Here is a 13,197-nt window from a genome sequence, read left to right on the forward strand (position 1 = left end):
GCGCACAGCGCTCGAGCGGCGCCGGTGCCAGCCCCAGGTGCGCGGCTCAGACGGTGGCACCAGCCCCGGGCCCACGGCACAAGGCGCTTAGGTGGCCTCGGCCCCGGGCGCAAGGTGCTCGGGCTGCCCCAGCCCCAGCCCTGAGGCATATGCCGGCGCCGGGTGCAAGGGCATCCCCGTCTCCTGGTGTGCCCCCAGACTAGTGGCCCCACCCCCCCGGGAGCCTCTAAAGGTTGGGGACCACTGCTCTATAAGCTAGCAGTCTGCAGTCCTTCCATCTATTAACTGTTTTTGATCTGGAGTATTGTGTCCAGTTCTGGGCCCCCCACTACAAAAAGGATGTGGACCCATGGGAGAGGGTCCAGTGGAGGGCAACCAAAACGATTAGGGGGCTAAAGTATATGACTTATGAGGAGAGGCTGAGGGAGTTGGGTCTGTTTAGTCTGCAGAAGCGAAGAGTGAGGGGGGGATTTGATAGTAGCCTTCAACTTCCTGAAGGGAGCTTCCAAAGAGGACGGAGAGAGGCTGTTCTCAGTAGTGACAGATGGTAGAACAAGAAGCAATGGTCTCAAGTTGTGGTGGGAGAGGTCCAGGTTGGATATTAGGAAAAACTATTTCACTAGGAGGGTGGTGAAGCACTGGAATGGGTTACCTAGGGAAGTAGTGGAGTCTCCATCCCTAGAGGTGTTTAAGTCTCGGCTTGACAAAACCCTGGCTGGGTTGATTTAGTTGGGATTGGTCCTGCCTAGAGCAGGTGGCTGGACTTGATGGCCTTCTGCGGTCTCTTCCAGCTCTATGGTTCTATGATTATATGATCACGCTAGCTTATATATAGTCATGTAACTTGAATTTGGATTTATCACATCCAAACACTAGTGAACGGATCCAAATAAGTAAGATTGAAATCTTGTTAGATCTCATTTAGTTTATCATTAAAGAATTAAACAAGTGCTAATAATCAAGATATGTGAATGATTCCTCGTGCACCATCATGGATTTATTTTGATTTCCAAAATGTTGCTCTGATATGCATATCAGTACGAGTTAGTCTATATGCAAAAGAGATCTCCATGTCATAATTACACGAATGAAAAGTTTTTCCAAGGGTAAAAGAAAACTTTCCTCCTCTTGTAATCTCTAAAACAAGATTCACTTCTTAGTGCAAACAAAAACAAAACTATAACCAACTGAAAATAACCTAGAATATGGTTTTGGACTGTATTTTATTTTGCAATTAAATTAATAAAAATTTATGAATGCAAGAGACAAAGGAGAAAAAAAAAACAGACGGAGATATAGGTTCTACACCCAGCACTACCACAGATTTCCTGCATAGACAAGTTCAGGGCTGGGCAAGATGCGTCCCAGGTCCTAGATCTGGCCCACCTAATACTTGGATCTGGATTGCAGACTGCATCTGGCCACTTTCTAGTTATAGCCTGCTGCCAGTGCCACCATATAAATGGCTCATAGCACCTGGTCGCAGTCCTAGTCTGGTAGGGGCTGGAGCTGTGAGTCTCGTAAATTGCTGCTATTTAAAGTAGGGATGTTAGATAGCAAGTGACAGAATACTCGAGTAACCGCATGAATTCTTATTGGTTACTTGACTACTCTATAGTCCTGGGGCAGGGCTGGCAGCTAGTGCTTTCCAGTCCCACTCCAAGCGAGTCCCCTGCCACTCCATGAAGCTGACTCTCTCAAGGCAGCAGCATGGGGTGCCAGGTGGGATCAACAGAGGCAACAAGAGGGTAGAATGCGAGTAGTCAGGAAAATTAACCACTAAGCCTAGGCTTAGTGGTTAATCGTATATTACTCAATTACACACCTAATTTAAAGGTCTTGCAACTCCCAGCCCCGCTGCTACCCATTGCCTGGGAACCACCTGAGGTTGCTATGACTATGGCTGCGGTGCTACCCCGACAGGGGCCAGACCTGTGAACCCTTGAAATAGCCACAGCAACCCTGTGCTGCTGCCAAGCAATGCAGTATAGGCTGGGCCAGGATCCATGAACCATTTGCTGCATTTTTTCTTCAGGGTCTCTGGCCTCAGACAACACAATCTGTCTTGATTTTATACTAATAAGACTGACTTAGTCACAACCCTAGTAACACCTGACAATTATATTAAAATAACAATTTGGGCATATGCTCTCCTGAATGTACTTGTGCCCCAACAATAAACCCATATTTCATTGTGAAAATTTGCACAGGAATTCACTTGCAAAGGGAGCTGATTATGTCTGAGGACACCACTTACTTCTTTATAAGCAGATTACTTCCTTATCGATGTTATGCACTCCTCTGACAGATAAACTTTGCCAGTATTTTGGTTAGTTATGTCTCAGGACAAATTATATAAAGTTCTTCAGAAACTAGCTCTACTGCCAGTTTAATATTAACGTGATCAGTCTGAACTGAACACCACAATACAGTCTAGACTCTAGAGAGTACAGTTCAAAAACGAAAGCTTTCCTGTGATACAGCTGAAGAGGCACTATATCTTTATACTGTTTTCTACATCAAGATAACGCCTATTAAAAATATGAGGTACTCTAAGCTGCTTCAGAGATAAGAAATAGGAGGGCTGTTTGTTGGAAGAGGCACCGGGACTCTTACCTGAACACTGCTTAGAATAGACTCACTCTTCTCCCTGACGTTTCTAAAGGGGCATCTCTGGGAAAGCATGAGGAGGCGAGCCAGCATCTCATTCAATCTGTCCGGAACTGTAGCAGAAGCCAAGCATCCTTCCGATGGCCCAGGAGGAAGATCCTCTTTTACAGGTGAGACCTGGGCTGTTCTCCTCAAAACAGCCTGCCGGATGTTTTCCAAGGCAGCATCTCTGGTGCTGGCATCCCTGCTGCACAACCCATCCCACCTCACCTCGCCCTCTCTCTCCTCCATCCTCCCTCGGCTCCAGGGCGCCCCAACCTTCACCAACTTTGCCTCGTGGTGCAGGAGCAGCAACAGCGGTTGGAGATGAACAATAAAGCCCGGGCCCAGCCCATGGAGGGCACCCCCAGCCCGCGGGCGTCCCCCGCGGGTGTCGAAGTTCTCGCCGTTAGAGCCGCCACGCGCCTCGCCTCTCCGGACAGACGCGGTTCTGGGCACGGGGGGCCCGGCCTCCCCACACCATGACAGCGCGGGCCGGCAGCCGGCAGGCGAGGGGGGTATGAAGCTTTGTTCGGGCTGGAGCCTGGTCGGCCCCTCTTCCCGCGGGGTCCGGCGGCGGCAGCGACGGGGAGGGAAGCGGGGCAGGGCGGCGTGTTTGCAATCGCCGCACAGCCGGGGAGATTCCCACGTCCCGGCGCAGGCGGCTCGGCTTCGGGGTGCGGGCGGCTCCCGGCTCCCGCTTCCAGGGCAAGGCGCGGGCAGCGCGACAGTCGCGTCCCGGGGACTGCAGGGCGCTCGGGCAGGGGTAGCTCGGCGCCGGATAGACCCAGCGCAGGAGCCAGAGCGAGCTACACAGGCCCCGCCCCCTTGTGCCCGGGGCTCCGCCCGCCTTCTCCTCCTCCCCGCCATCCTTCAACGACCACGCCCACCCCTCGCCTAACTGTAAAATCCCAACCCCTCCTGTGCCCGCTTGTTGACAGACAAGCCTCCTTAGCCAATCGCGTTTCAGAGACATAACTTGAAACCAATGACAATGACAAAGAGGCGGGGAATCGGGCTGGGCGGCCACTCTCTGCTGCGAGGTTCACTGGGATTTGTAGTCTGATTAAGCCTACAACTCCCAGCAGGCAATGCGCACAGATCTGCCCGTGGGCTGGAGTTGGACTGGGTCATAATTGCCTTGGTGTTGGGCCAGAGAAATTACGAGTAACGTAAACCTAGTTTCAGTGCTTCTCCCTTCTCTATCCCCAGGGTTATAGCAAGGGTTGGGCGGAGAGAGGGCAAGGATGAGGAATCAGGATGCCTGAGTTTTATTTCTGGCTCAGCCACTGACCTACTTTGTGGCTTTGGACAAATCACTTTACCTTTCCATGCATGTGTATTCCTGTGCTTCCAACTCCTCTGTGTCTGACTGGTTTCTAAACAATTCAGGATAGAGTATGCTTCCTACTATGTATTTATATAATAGAGTTGTCAACTCCTTTATCTTGCTTGGGTGCTAGCTCTGGGCTGGGGCAAGGGGTAGGAATTCAGGCTATGGGAGGGAGTTTGGTGCAGTAGGGGATGTGGGTGCAGGCAGGGATAAGAGGTGCAACCTCCAGGAAGAAGTATGGATGTTGTGTGCAGACTCTGGCCAAGGAAGGGGAAGGTGTGTTGCTCCATGATCTGTGCGCTGCTACATCTCTCTCCTCCTCCCTCCCCCCCACCCAGGGGCCACACAGGGCCACACAGCGGCACATATAGGGCAGAGCGAGCGGGGCGGCTGCCCCAGGCCCCGTGCTTTAATAGGCCCCGCGCTGGCGCCGGTGTTTTTAACCTCTCATCCTCCCTGCTTAGAGCAGGATCGGCAGCCTGGGGCCCGCGAGGGAGCCCAACGTGGCGCTTTGGAAGCTCAAGCCCTGCCCCCACTGCAACAGGCAGCCCGCGCAAGCCCCATGCTGGTCGGGTCTGGCCGCAAGGCAGCAACAGCCCCACCCCCACGCAAAACAGAACAGAACAGCGCGGCGGGGCCCTTTGTGGTGCAGGAGCTGTGAACCAGCAGGGGAGGGTCGCTCAGGGCTGCTTCCACCCCCCCGCACAAGCCCATTGGCTGGACCTGGACAATGGCAGCTGCGGGAACCCACCAATCACTGCTCCCCTCAGGCTTTTAATCCCTGAGCACATGGCCAGGTAGCTCCTGTGGGAGAAATGGGCGAGCAGCACTTTTAGGTAGGTGTCTGGCCCCCCCAGCCACTCCCACGTCTTCACCCACATAACCCTCCTCCCAGACCCTGCACCCCAATCCCCTGCCTTGGGGCACAGTCCAAACCCCTGGCCAGATCCGCTCCAGGCCTGCTGGTCCCCAGCCCGTTTGTGTGATCCCCAGCTGATTTTTCTGTAGAGTCAGTGTCCCCTAACCCAAGAGAGGTTTCCCACTCCTGCCACAAATACAGAGGCCCCTGCTTTATAACAGCCCGCTTTACGATCCTCCCCCTGCCACCACCATTATGACCTTTTTCCGAAGTGGGGAAGAGGCCAAAATCCCCCAACTTATGTCCTTGGCCTATTGTAAATGCAGGCGCGAGTTATGACTAGGGTTGCCCGGTGTCTGGTATTGGCCCTGACAGTCCAGTATTTGTGGCTTCTATCAGGTGGTAAACCCCCAGAAAATACCGGACCAGTAAAATGTCCGGTATTTTCAGTTTTTCTCAACTGGAAAGCCAGTTGGGACATTCTTGCTCTGCCATGAATGGGGTGGAGAGTGTGAGATTTAAAGGTGCCATGATTTTTTTTTTGTGGCGGGGGGTGACTTTTTTTGCTCAACATTTGGACATCCCCCTCTTTTTTTATTAATGCAGAATTTTGTTTAAAAATGAATTACAATATAATTAGAATAAAAATTATCCAACTAAATTAATTTTCTATCAAATTTACCCAATTCACATTTAATATGAAAATAGCCTTCAATTTGTGCATTTGACGCCTTTTTTCCATTTTTTTCTCCAAAGGGGGGCCTGGAGAAATTGTGCTGCCCTGGGCCCCGCAAAACTCTCATCCACCCCTGGGGCCACACACACATGCCGGCAACTGTATAGAATGAGCACTAGCCCCACTACACTGACAGTGTTAATGGCAGGAGCTCCTGGGCAGTTTTAAATTGTCTGGGGGTGGCAAATGGGCCAGGAGGATGTGAGAGAGGTTGCAGGCAGGGCCTTGCGAAAAATTCAGCTCTGAATTTAGTGGAGCCTGACCCGTGACCAGGAATCTTTCTGGTGTCTGGGCAGCACGGATCCATATAACTCATGCCTATGTCTGCGGTTCTCAGAATATGGGTTGGGACCCCCCAAGTGAATCATGACCCCCTTTTAACGGGGTCACCAGGACAGATGTTATACACTTGAACCTCTGTATTCTGGGTGTCCGTCATCCAGGAACATCTATGGTACAGAGGAGAAACTGGCTCTGTGAACTGCCACATCGTCTCCCACCCGTTGAGGGAACAGCAGCATGCTGGGCCACTTACCCTGATGCTTCTGCCCTCTGTTCCCATAATGGCAAGGGGTGGTGCCTAAAAGCGGTGAGGAGTATGGAGCTTCATGTGCCCCTGGGAGTAGGGCAGCAGGTAAGCACCCTATTCTCATCCCCTCACGTCCAGATCCCGCAGTGTCCTCTCTGGCCCAGCAAAATCTTTAATCCAGCATACCCTATTTCCCAGAGTTGCCAGATTAAAGAGGTTCGAGTACTTGCTGGGCCTTGGACCCAAACCCAAGTCCCACTGCCTGGGGCCAAAGTTTGAGTGTTTCAGCCTTGGGTAGTAGGACTCAGGTTACAGGCTCCCTCCACCCCTTGGGGCTGAAACTCTTGGGTTTTGCCCCACCTGCCCAGGGCAGTATGACTCAGGTGGGCTCAGGCTTTGGTCCCCTTTTCTGGGGACATGTAGTAATAAATCAGGATTTAAAAAACAAATGATTTGGAGGTTCTGACTCATGAGTATGAATATTTAGGATTGGAAATATTATTACAGTTGTAAAATGGGATATACCTTGTTATGGGTGGAGTCAGAGGTGAAAGTAAGGGGGGTGCACGCTAGTGCACAGCTCCAGCAAGAACTGGCTAAGCTGTGGCAAAAGCCAGCAGAGAGCTATTTAAAGAGCTGGCAGGGAACCGGCATGCTATAGGACAGTACCTGTAAGAAATGTAAGTTCCTTTAATACCTGGGTGGAGTTAAAACCTTGTTGAATTTGGTATGTGAACATGTCCTTCGCTTAAGATTGCTACAAGGCAAAATTAAAGAGGCCTACATAAAATGCAAAATGGAATTTTCTGAGAAAATATGGCCATATGGGCAGGTGGTTCTACTATGTACTGTTTTTCTGACCAAGTAGCTGGGAAGGCAAAAAATGAACTGGCAGAGATTCAGAGGCAGCAAGAAAACCAACCAGCCACATGAAAATACAACCCTAGGAGAAGGAAAGGTTCTTGGTTGGTGGTGCTCGCAGAAAAATGCTTGAGCTGTAAACAGGCTTGAATGTTTGTTTCTCTCTGAAACTCAAACTGGTCGTGCATGTTTTGTTTCTCTTCTTCTGAGAAGTCCAGTGTACAAAAAGAGAACGTGGTCCCTGTTTTCCAAAGATTGCTTAATCTTCAGCGGTGAGAGAATCGTGGGAGAAAAATTGATGAGGAGTCTTTAAAATTATCTTTATTTGTGTTTCTATTCTATTCCATTTTATGGTCTCTTAGTTGCATGATAAAAATTTTTTTGTTGGATAGCTTAACAGACATCCAGGAAAGCACATATTACTTTCCCCAAAAAGTTTCTCATAGTATGTTTTAGAAACAAATTCTAAAGAAATGGCAAGGCTGTTTCACCTGCCTATGGCAGCAAGTTGCAATAGCTAAACTTCTCGTCCGACAGTCTCATTAAATATTAGATACTTAGAAGGCAAAAACTAATCTGTTTGAAAGTGTTTAATGTGAATGACAGAAGAGGAGGGCTGCACTGAGCAGGGATATGAAAGTTTTGCTGTTTAAGGTTAACTGGTGGAGGCTGGAGGAGCTCCCCACCTGTTTCAGCCCTGCAGGTGGGCCTGCCCCAGGCAGGGGTGGCCAGAAAATTCCTGCCTGCAGGATGCCCTGCAGTACAGGCAAGGGACTGCTCCAGCCCAGCGGTAGGTGGGGGACCACTCCAGCCAGTACGACCCTGGAGTGACCCCCTCCCACAGTCTCCTTTTATCCATTAATTGGTTAAACAACATGTTTAATCAGTTAATCAATTAAATGGAATTTTGTATCCCTAGCATTGAGGCATAACCAAATACCTGCAGATCCACCCGGCGGTGCTGTAATTGACTAACAACTTCTTGAAACAGCTGCCTGCCTCTCGCCCCCTCGCTGCTGCCGCCGCTGTTTACAGGCTTTACCTCCCTGCAAAACAGCGGAGGGTTTGCCCCTTGCCACGCCGTTCCCCACCGAGCCTCCGCCCTCCCTCCGCCCCCACCGGAGGCAGTTGAGGAAAGATAAATTGTGAGCCTGTCACCTGCGGATCCATCCGGAGGTACTGTAATTGACTAACAACTTCTTGAAACAGCTGTCGGAGCACTTCCGGGTTCCAGTTGGTGCCGGACCACTGGATGCCGGACAATTGGAATTTCACTGTATATCTAGAACAGATCTGACAAGAGTTTGTCAAGTCTGTTCATAACAACCCCTAAGGATGGTGATTTCACAATCTTTCTTAGAAGCCTGTTCCAGAGTTAAAGTATCCTTATATCAGAGGGGTAGCCATGTTAGTCTGAATCTGCAAAAGCGGCGAGGAGTCCTGTGGCACCTTATAGACTAACTGAATTCTCTCTTATAGACTAACTGAAATTAGTCTATAAGGTGCCACAGGACTCCTCGCCGCTTTTGCAGTATCCTTATAGTTATAAAGATTTCCTAATAGCTAACCTAAATCTCCCTTGCAGGGGACAGCGTCCCTTGCTTCTTGTTCTACCCTCAGGGGACATAGACAACAATTAGTAGATCATTCTTCTCTTTATAAAAGTCCTTACTGTAATAAAGGCAAATAACAGGTTTCCCCTTGGACATCTTTTTTCAGGATTAAATATGCCTCATTTCTTAAATCTTCCCTCATAGTTCAGGTATTTAAATCTTTTAGCATTTGTGTTGCTCTTCAATCTACCAACGTCCTTCCTCAGGGGCCCCAACAGACTTGTCAAGCCTATGGACCAGGTGTGGGAGTGGAACTCTGTGCTCGTGGAAGAGGTGGGGCTGGGGCAGGGGCTAGCCTTCTTTTCGCCAGCCCTTCAACCCCACTCAGGGTACGTCTAGACTACATGGCTCTGTCGACGGAGTCATGTAGATTAGTGTACTCGAAAAAGGGAAATGAAGCGGCGATTTAAATAATGGCCGCTTCATTTACATAAAAATGGCTGCTGCGCTGTGCCAATCAGCTGTTTGGCGGCACAGCGTGGTAGTCTGGACGCTCCGCGGTCAACAAGGGAATCACTACTCATTCCACGAGGCATAATGGAGTGGTCGACAAGGGCTTCCGAGACAAGGGCTTCACTTGTCGACCACGGAGCGTCCAGACTACTGCACTGTGCCACCAAACAGCTGATCGGCACAGCGTGGCAGCCATTTTGATGTAAATGAAGCAGCGATTATTTAAATCACTGCTTTATTTCCCTATGTCTAGAAACCTCATCTACATGGCTCTGTCGACGGAGCCATGTAGTCTAGACATACCCTCAGACTGTGCCACCCAGGGTTCTGGCAGCAATCAAAGGGTCTGGGCAGCTGCCCTCTTTGGTCCCCTCTGTTGACAGGCCTATCCTCCCTACAATATGGCTCCCAGAACTGGACATGGTACTGATGAGGCCTTACCTAGAGTACCAAGTAGAGGGGGACAATTACTTCCTATGATTTATATATAACATTCCTATGAATATACCTCAGTACTAGGAATAACTGTTCCCTAACTCATTAATTCTTCATTATAATTGTCTTTACAAACCATCCAATCTTAGACTTGCAATACCATAGCCCAAATATGTTTTTCTCTTCACTGTTGCAATTGCCCTTCTGATCAATACAATTGTACTAGCAGACTTCCTTGATTGCCTAGGTCTGGCCTGGAGGGTGGGGAGGCAGCCTGGCAGGTGGGATTGCTGGGGCTGGCCTAGGAACCATGTAGTCCTCTCCTGCCAGTGCTGCCTGGGCCTGGCCCAGGGAGGAGAAAGATAGGACCACACAGGCTGTACCACCACAGCAATGCTGGCCCAGAGGTGCAGGCGGTGGAGCACTACCAATGGATCCTGTGGGGGGCCAAGAACCACACTGCTCAGTCCCCAGTGGTGCTCCCAAGAGGAGGGCCACAGCAGTGGGATCCAAGAATGGGGAGGTGGGTTCCCTCTTCCAATCCAGTACTAGGCCAAGGGGCTGCGCGGTTGAGGCAGGGAGGCCACTTACTTGGACAGATGGCAGGCAATATGGTAAGCCCCATCCCCTAACTGGCCACTCCTTTGGTGGTTCAACTGCCCCCAGTGGTAACTCTTCAGGATAGCTCTCCCCTGCACTCACTGCTCCCAGTGCTGACTGGGAGGATCATGTCTCTCCTCTTTCTGCCCCCTCCCTTTCCATGTTATGGAAAACAATCACATTCCAGGCACATCCTGTCTTCCTGGCACAACCAAACCCTGATCTTTAAGTTAGGCTAAGTGGAAGTTACATACCAAATTTGATAGTCCTAGTTCTTACTATTTAGGAAAAGTTCTTGAACAAACAGACAGATACACAAATCTCTAAAACATATATAGAGAGAACCCTTTTGTTATTGCTACAACCTCATCCCCTATTACATCCAAGCCTTCATTTTCTAATGAGAATCAACAGCTGCTGAGCCTATTTATTTCCTCCTGTTCACCAATCTGCTAGGATACTCATACCTTTCTTACACTCCCGAAGGCTTCTGCTCTAATTGGCAAATGCAGAATGTTGTGGGGAGAAATAGAAGAGGGCCAGGTGAGTAAACAGCAGATGGAAGATAGCCTAGTGTTATCAGGAGCATTTCAGGTTTGAGCATTAAGAAACAAACAGTAGAAAAGGAGAGATTTATATTTTTCTGCTGTAGCTGATATGTGTGCTTAAATCCCAAATCACCTTTAAAGGCATACAGCACATCGTTAACACAGAGTTATCGTGGACAGTTTTCTGAAAACTTCCACACAGAGTGCAGCGGCGGTCAAAAAGGCAAATAGGATGCTAGGAATTATTAGGAAAGGGATAGAAAATAAGACCCAGAATATCTTACTGCCCCTGTATAAAACTATGGTATGCCCACATCTTGAATACTGTGTACAGATGTGGTCTCCTCACCTCAAAAAAGATATTTTGGCCTTGGAAAGGGTTCAGAAAAGGGCAACTAAAATGATTAGGGGTTTGGAACGGGTCCCATATGAGGAGAGGTTAAAGCGACTGGGACTTTTCAGTTTAGAAAAGAGGAGACTGAGGGGGGATATGATAGAGGTCTATAAAATCATGAGTGGTGTGGAGAGGGCTGATAAAGAAAAGTTATTTATTAGTTCCCATACTAGAAGAACTAGAGGACACCAAATGAAATTAATGGGTAGCAGGTGTAAAACTAATAAAAGAAAGTTCTTCTTCACACAGCGTGTTGTCAACCTGTGGAACTCCTTGCCAGAGTGAAGGCTAGGACTATAATAGAGTTTAAAGAGAAGCTGGATAAATTCATGGAGGTTAGGTCCATAAAAGGCTATTAGCCAGGGGATAAAATGGTGTCCTTGGCCTCTGTTTGTCAGAGGCTGGAGAGGGATGGCAGGAGACAAATCGCTTGATCATTGTCTTCGGTCCATCCTCTCTGGGGCACCTGGTGCTGGCCACTGTCGGCAGACAGGATACTGGGCTAGATGGACCTTTGGTCTGACCCAGTACGGCCGTTCTTATGTTCTTATGTTCACATCTCAGGAGTGGGCCCTACGTCTTAAAGGAAGAAATTAAATGGAGCTTCTTATGTTTGGAAATAAACTGCTTCTTTATTTCATTGCAAGTAATGTTTTGTTGCTAATGAATGAAGAACAACAGATAGCAGGCTTAAAACAAACAAAAGGATGTTTTTCTTCATGCTGCACAGTCAACCTATAGAACTCCTTGCCAGAGGATGCTGTGAAGACCAACAAAGAACAAGATAAATTCATGGAGGTTAGGTCCATCAATACTTATTAACCAAAATGGGTAGGAATAGTGTCCCCAGCATGTTTGTCAGGGGCTGGGAATGAATGATGGGAGAATGATCACTTGATGATTACCTGTTCTGTTCACTTCTTCTGGGGCATCTGGATCTGGCCACTGTTGGCAGACAGGATACTGGGCTAGATGAACCTTTGGTCAGACCCAATATGGCTGTTCTTATGTTCTTACAGAACACGATATGAGAAAGAGGCTTGGAAGAGGATGAAAACAACAAATGAAGGAGGGATGATAAAACAAATAGAAGAGGGGGATGAAGGAGGAACAATGGGGAAAATAGATGATGGAAATGGGAGTGATTGGAGGGAAGAGTTAGTCATTGCAGAGGGGCTATATTTAATTATAGAGTGATTTAAAGAAAGGACATTTAACTGTGGATTATGTATCCTCATCTATCCTGGATATAGTGTCTGTCTAGTTGCATGCTATCTAGCAATTGTTAATAAATCTAGGCTTGTAACCTAGACACTGTAACTGCTAAATTCAGCTCTTACCTGTGTAGAAGAGTTACACTTAATTTACTTGAAGCTATTTTTCTAACATACCGAGGTCCGAATTTTAGAAAGTATTTATGACTCAAACTGTACTAGAGGAGCCTAATTACTTCAATTAAATAGCAAAACTATAACTTACATAGGTGGAGGATTTGGCTTAATGGGGATTGAGGTCACTGGAAGCCTCACGGAGCTGGAACCTGAGGGTATGTCTACACTAGCTCGTTAGTTCAAGCTAGGTAGGCAAATGAGGGCAACCAGAGTTGCAAATGAAGCCAGAGATTTAAATATCCCGGGCTTCATTTGCATCTTCCCGGGCGCCACCATTTTTAAATCCCCCTTAGTCCGAACTCCATGGCCGCGGCTACACGCGGCATGGAGTAGGTAGTTCGAATTAGGATCTCTAATTCGAACCACCGGTACTCCTTGTGGAACGAGGTGTACTGGTAGTTCGAATTAGAGATCGTAATTCGAACTACCTACTCCGTGCCGCGTGTAGCCACGGGCACGGAGTTCGGACTAAGGGGGATTTAAAAATGGCGGCACCTGGGAAGATGCAAATGAAGCCCGGGATATTTAAATCCCGGGCTTCATTTGCAACTCTGGTTGCCCTTATTTGCCTACCTAGCTCAAACTAATGAGCTAGTGTAGACATACCCCTGGGGTGTATCTAGACTACATAGTTCCGTTGATGGAGCCATGTAGATTAGTTAGGATGGCAAAGGGAAATGAAGCTGCGATTTAAATAATCGCTGCTTCATTTAAATCAAAATGGCCACCGCGCTGTGCCAATCAGCTGATTGTCGGCTCAGTACGTCAGTATATACGGGGATCTGCCGACCCCAGA

The 13,197-nt window shown here is 48.6% G+C and overlaps 2 protein-coding genes across 11 annotated transcripts in view; one reads left to right on the plus strand and one right to left on the minus strand.

Moving 5' to 3' along the window:
* SESN1 (sestrin 1) overlaps window positions 1-3,496 on the minus strand; it is a 130,324-nt gene extending 126,828 nt beyond the window's left edge. For 4 of the 5 annotated variants that reach the window (XR_012902192.1, XR_012902191.1, XM_006123188.4 and 1 more), the window contains exon 1: window positions 2,617-3,496. Coding sequence is in view for 3 of the 5 variants with exons in the window: in XM_006123188.4 (XP_006123250.1) it covers window positions 2,617-2,901 (285 nt within the window). In the remaining 2 variants the exon portion in view is untranslated. The remainder of the gene's footprint in view (window positions 1-2,616) is intronic. The other variant, XM_006123187.4, reaches the window with a different exon arrangement.
* CEP57L1 (centrosomal protein 57 like 1) overlaps window positions 1-13,197 on the plus strand; it is a 91,791-nt gene that overhangs the window by 53,565 nt on the left and 25,029 nt on the right. The window contains exon 1 of one of the 6 annotated variants that reach the window (XM_006123185.3): window positions 3,742-3,816. The exons of 1 other annotated variant lie outside the window; for it this stretch is intronic. Coding sequence is in view for 3 of the 5 variants with exons in the window: in XM_025184727.2 (XP_025040512.2) it covers window positions 6,029-6,211 (183 nt within the window). In the remaining 2 variants the exon portion in view is untranslated. Of the gene's footprint in view, window positions 1-3,741; window positions 3,817-4,697; window positions 4,819-5,808; window positions 6,212-13,197 lie in introns of those variants that run through there. 4 more of the 6 variants (XM_075923092.1, XM_025184727.2, XM_025184725.2 and 1 more) reach the window with 4 other exon arrangements.

The sequence above is a fragment of the Pelodiscus sinensis genome, chromosome 3 (assembly GCF_049634645.1).
Source record: "Pelodiscus sinensis isolate JC-2024 chromosome 3, ASM4963464v1, whole genome shotgun sequence".
In the NCBI taxonomy this organism is placed as follows: Eukaryota; Metazoa; Chordata; order Testudines; family Trionychidae; genus Pelodiscus; species Pelodiscus sinensis.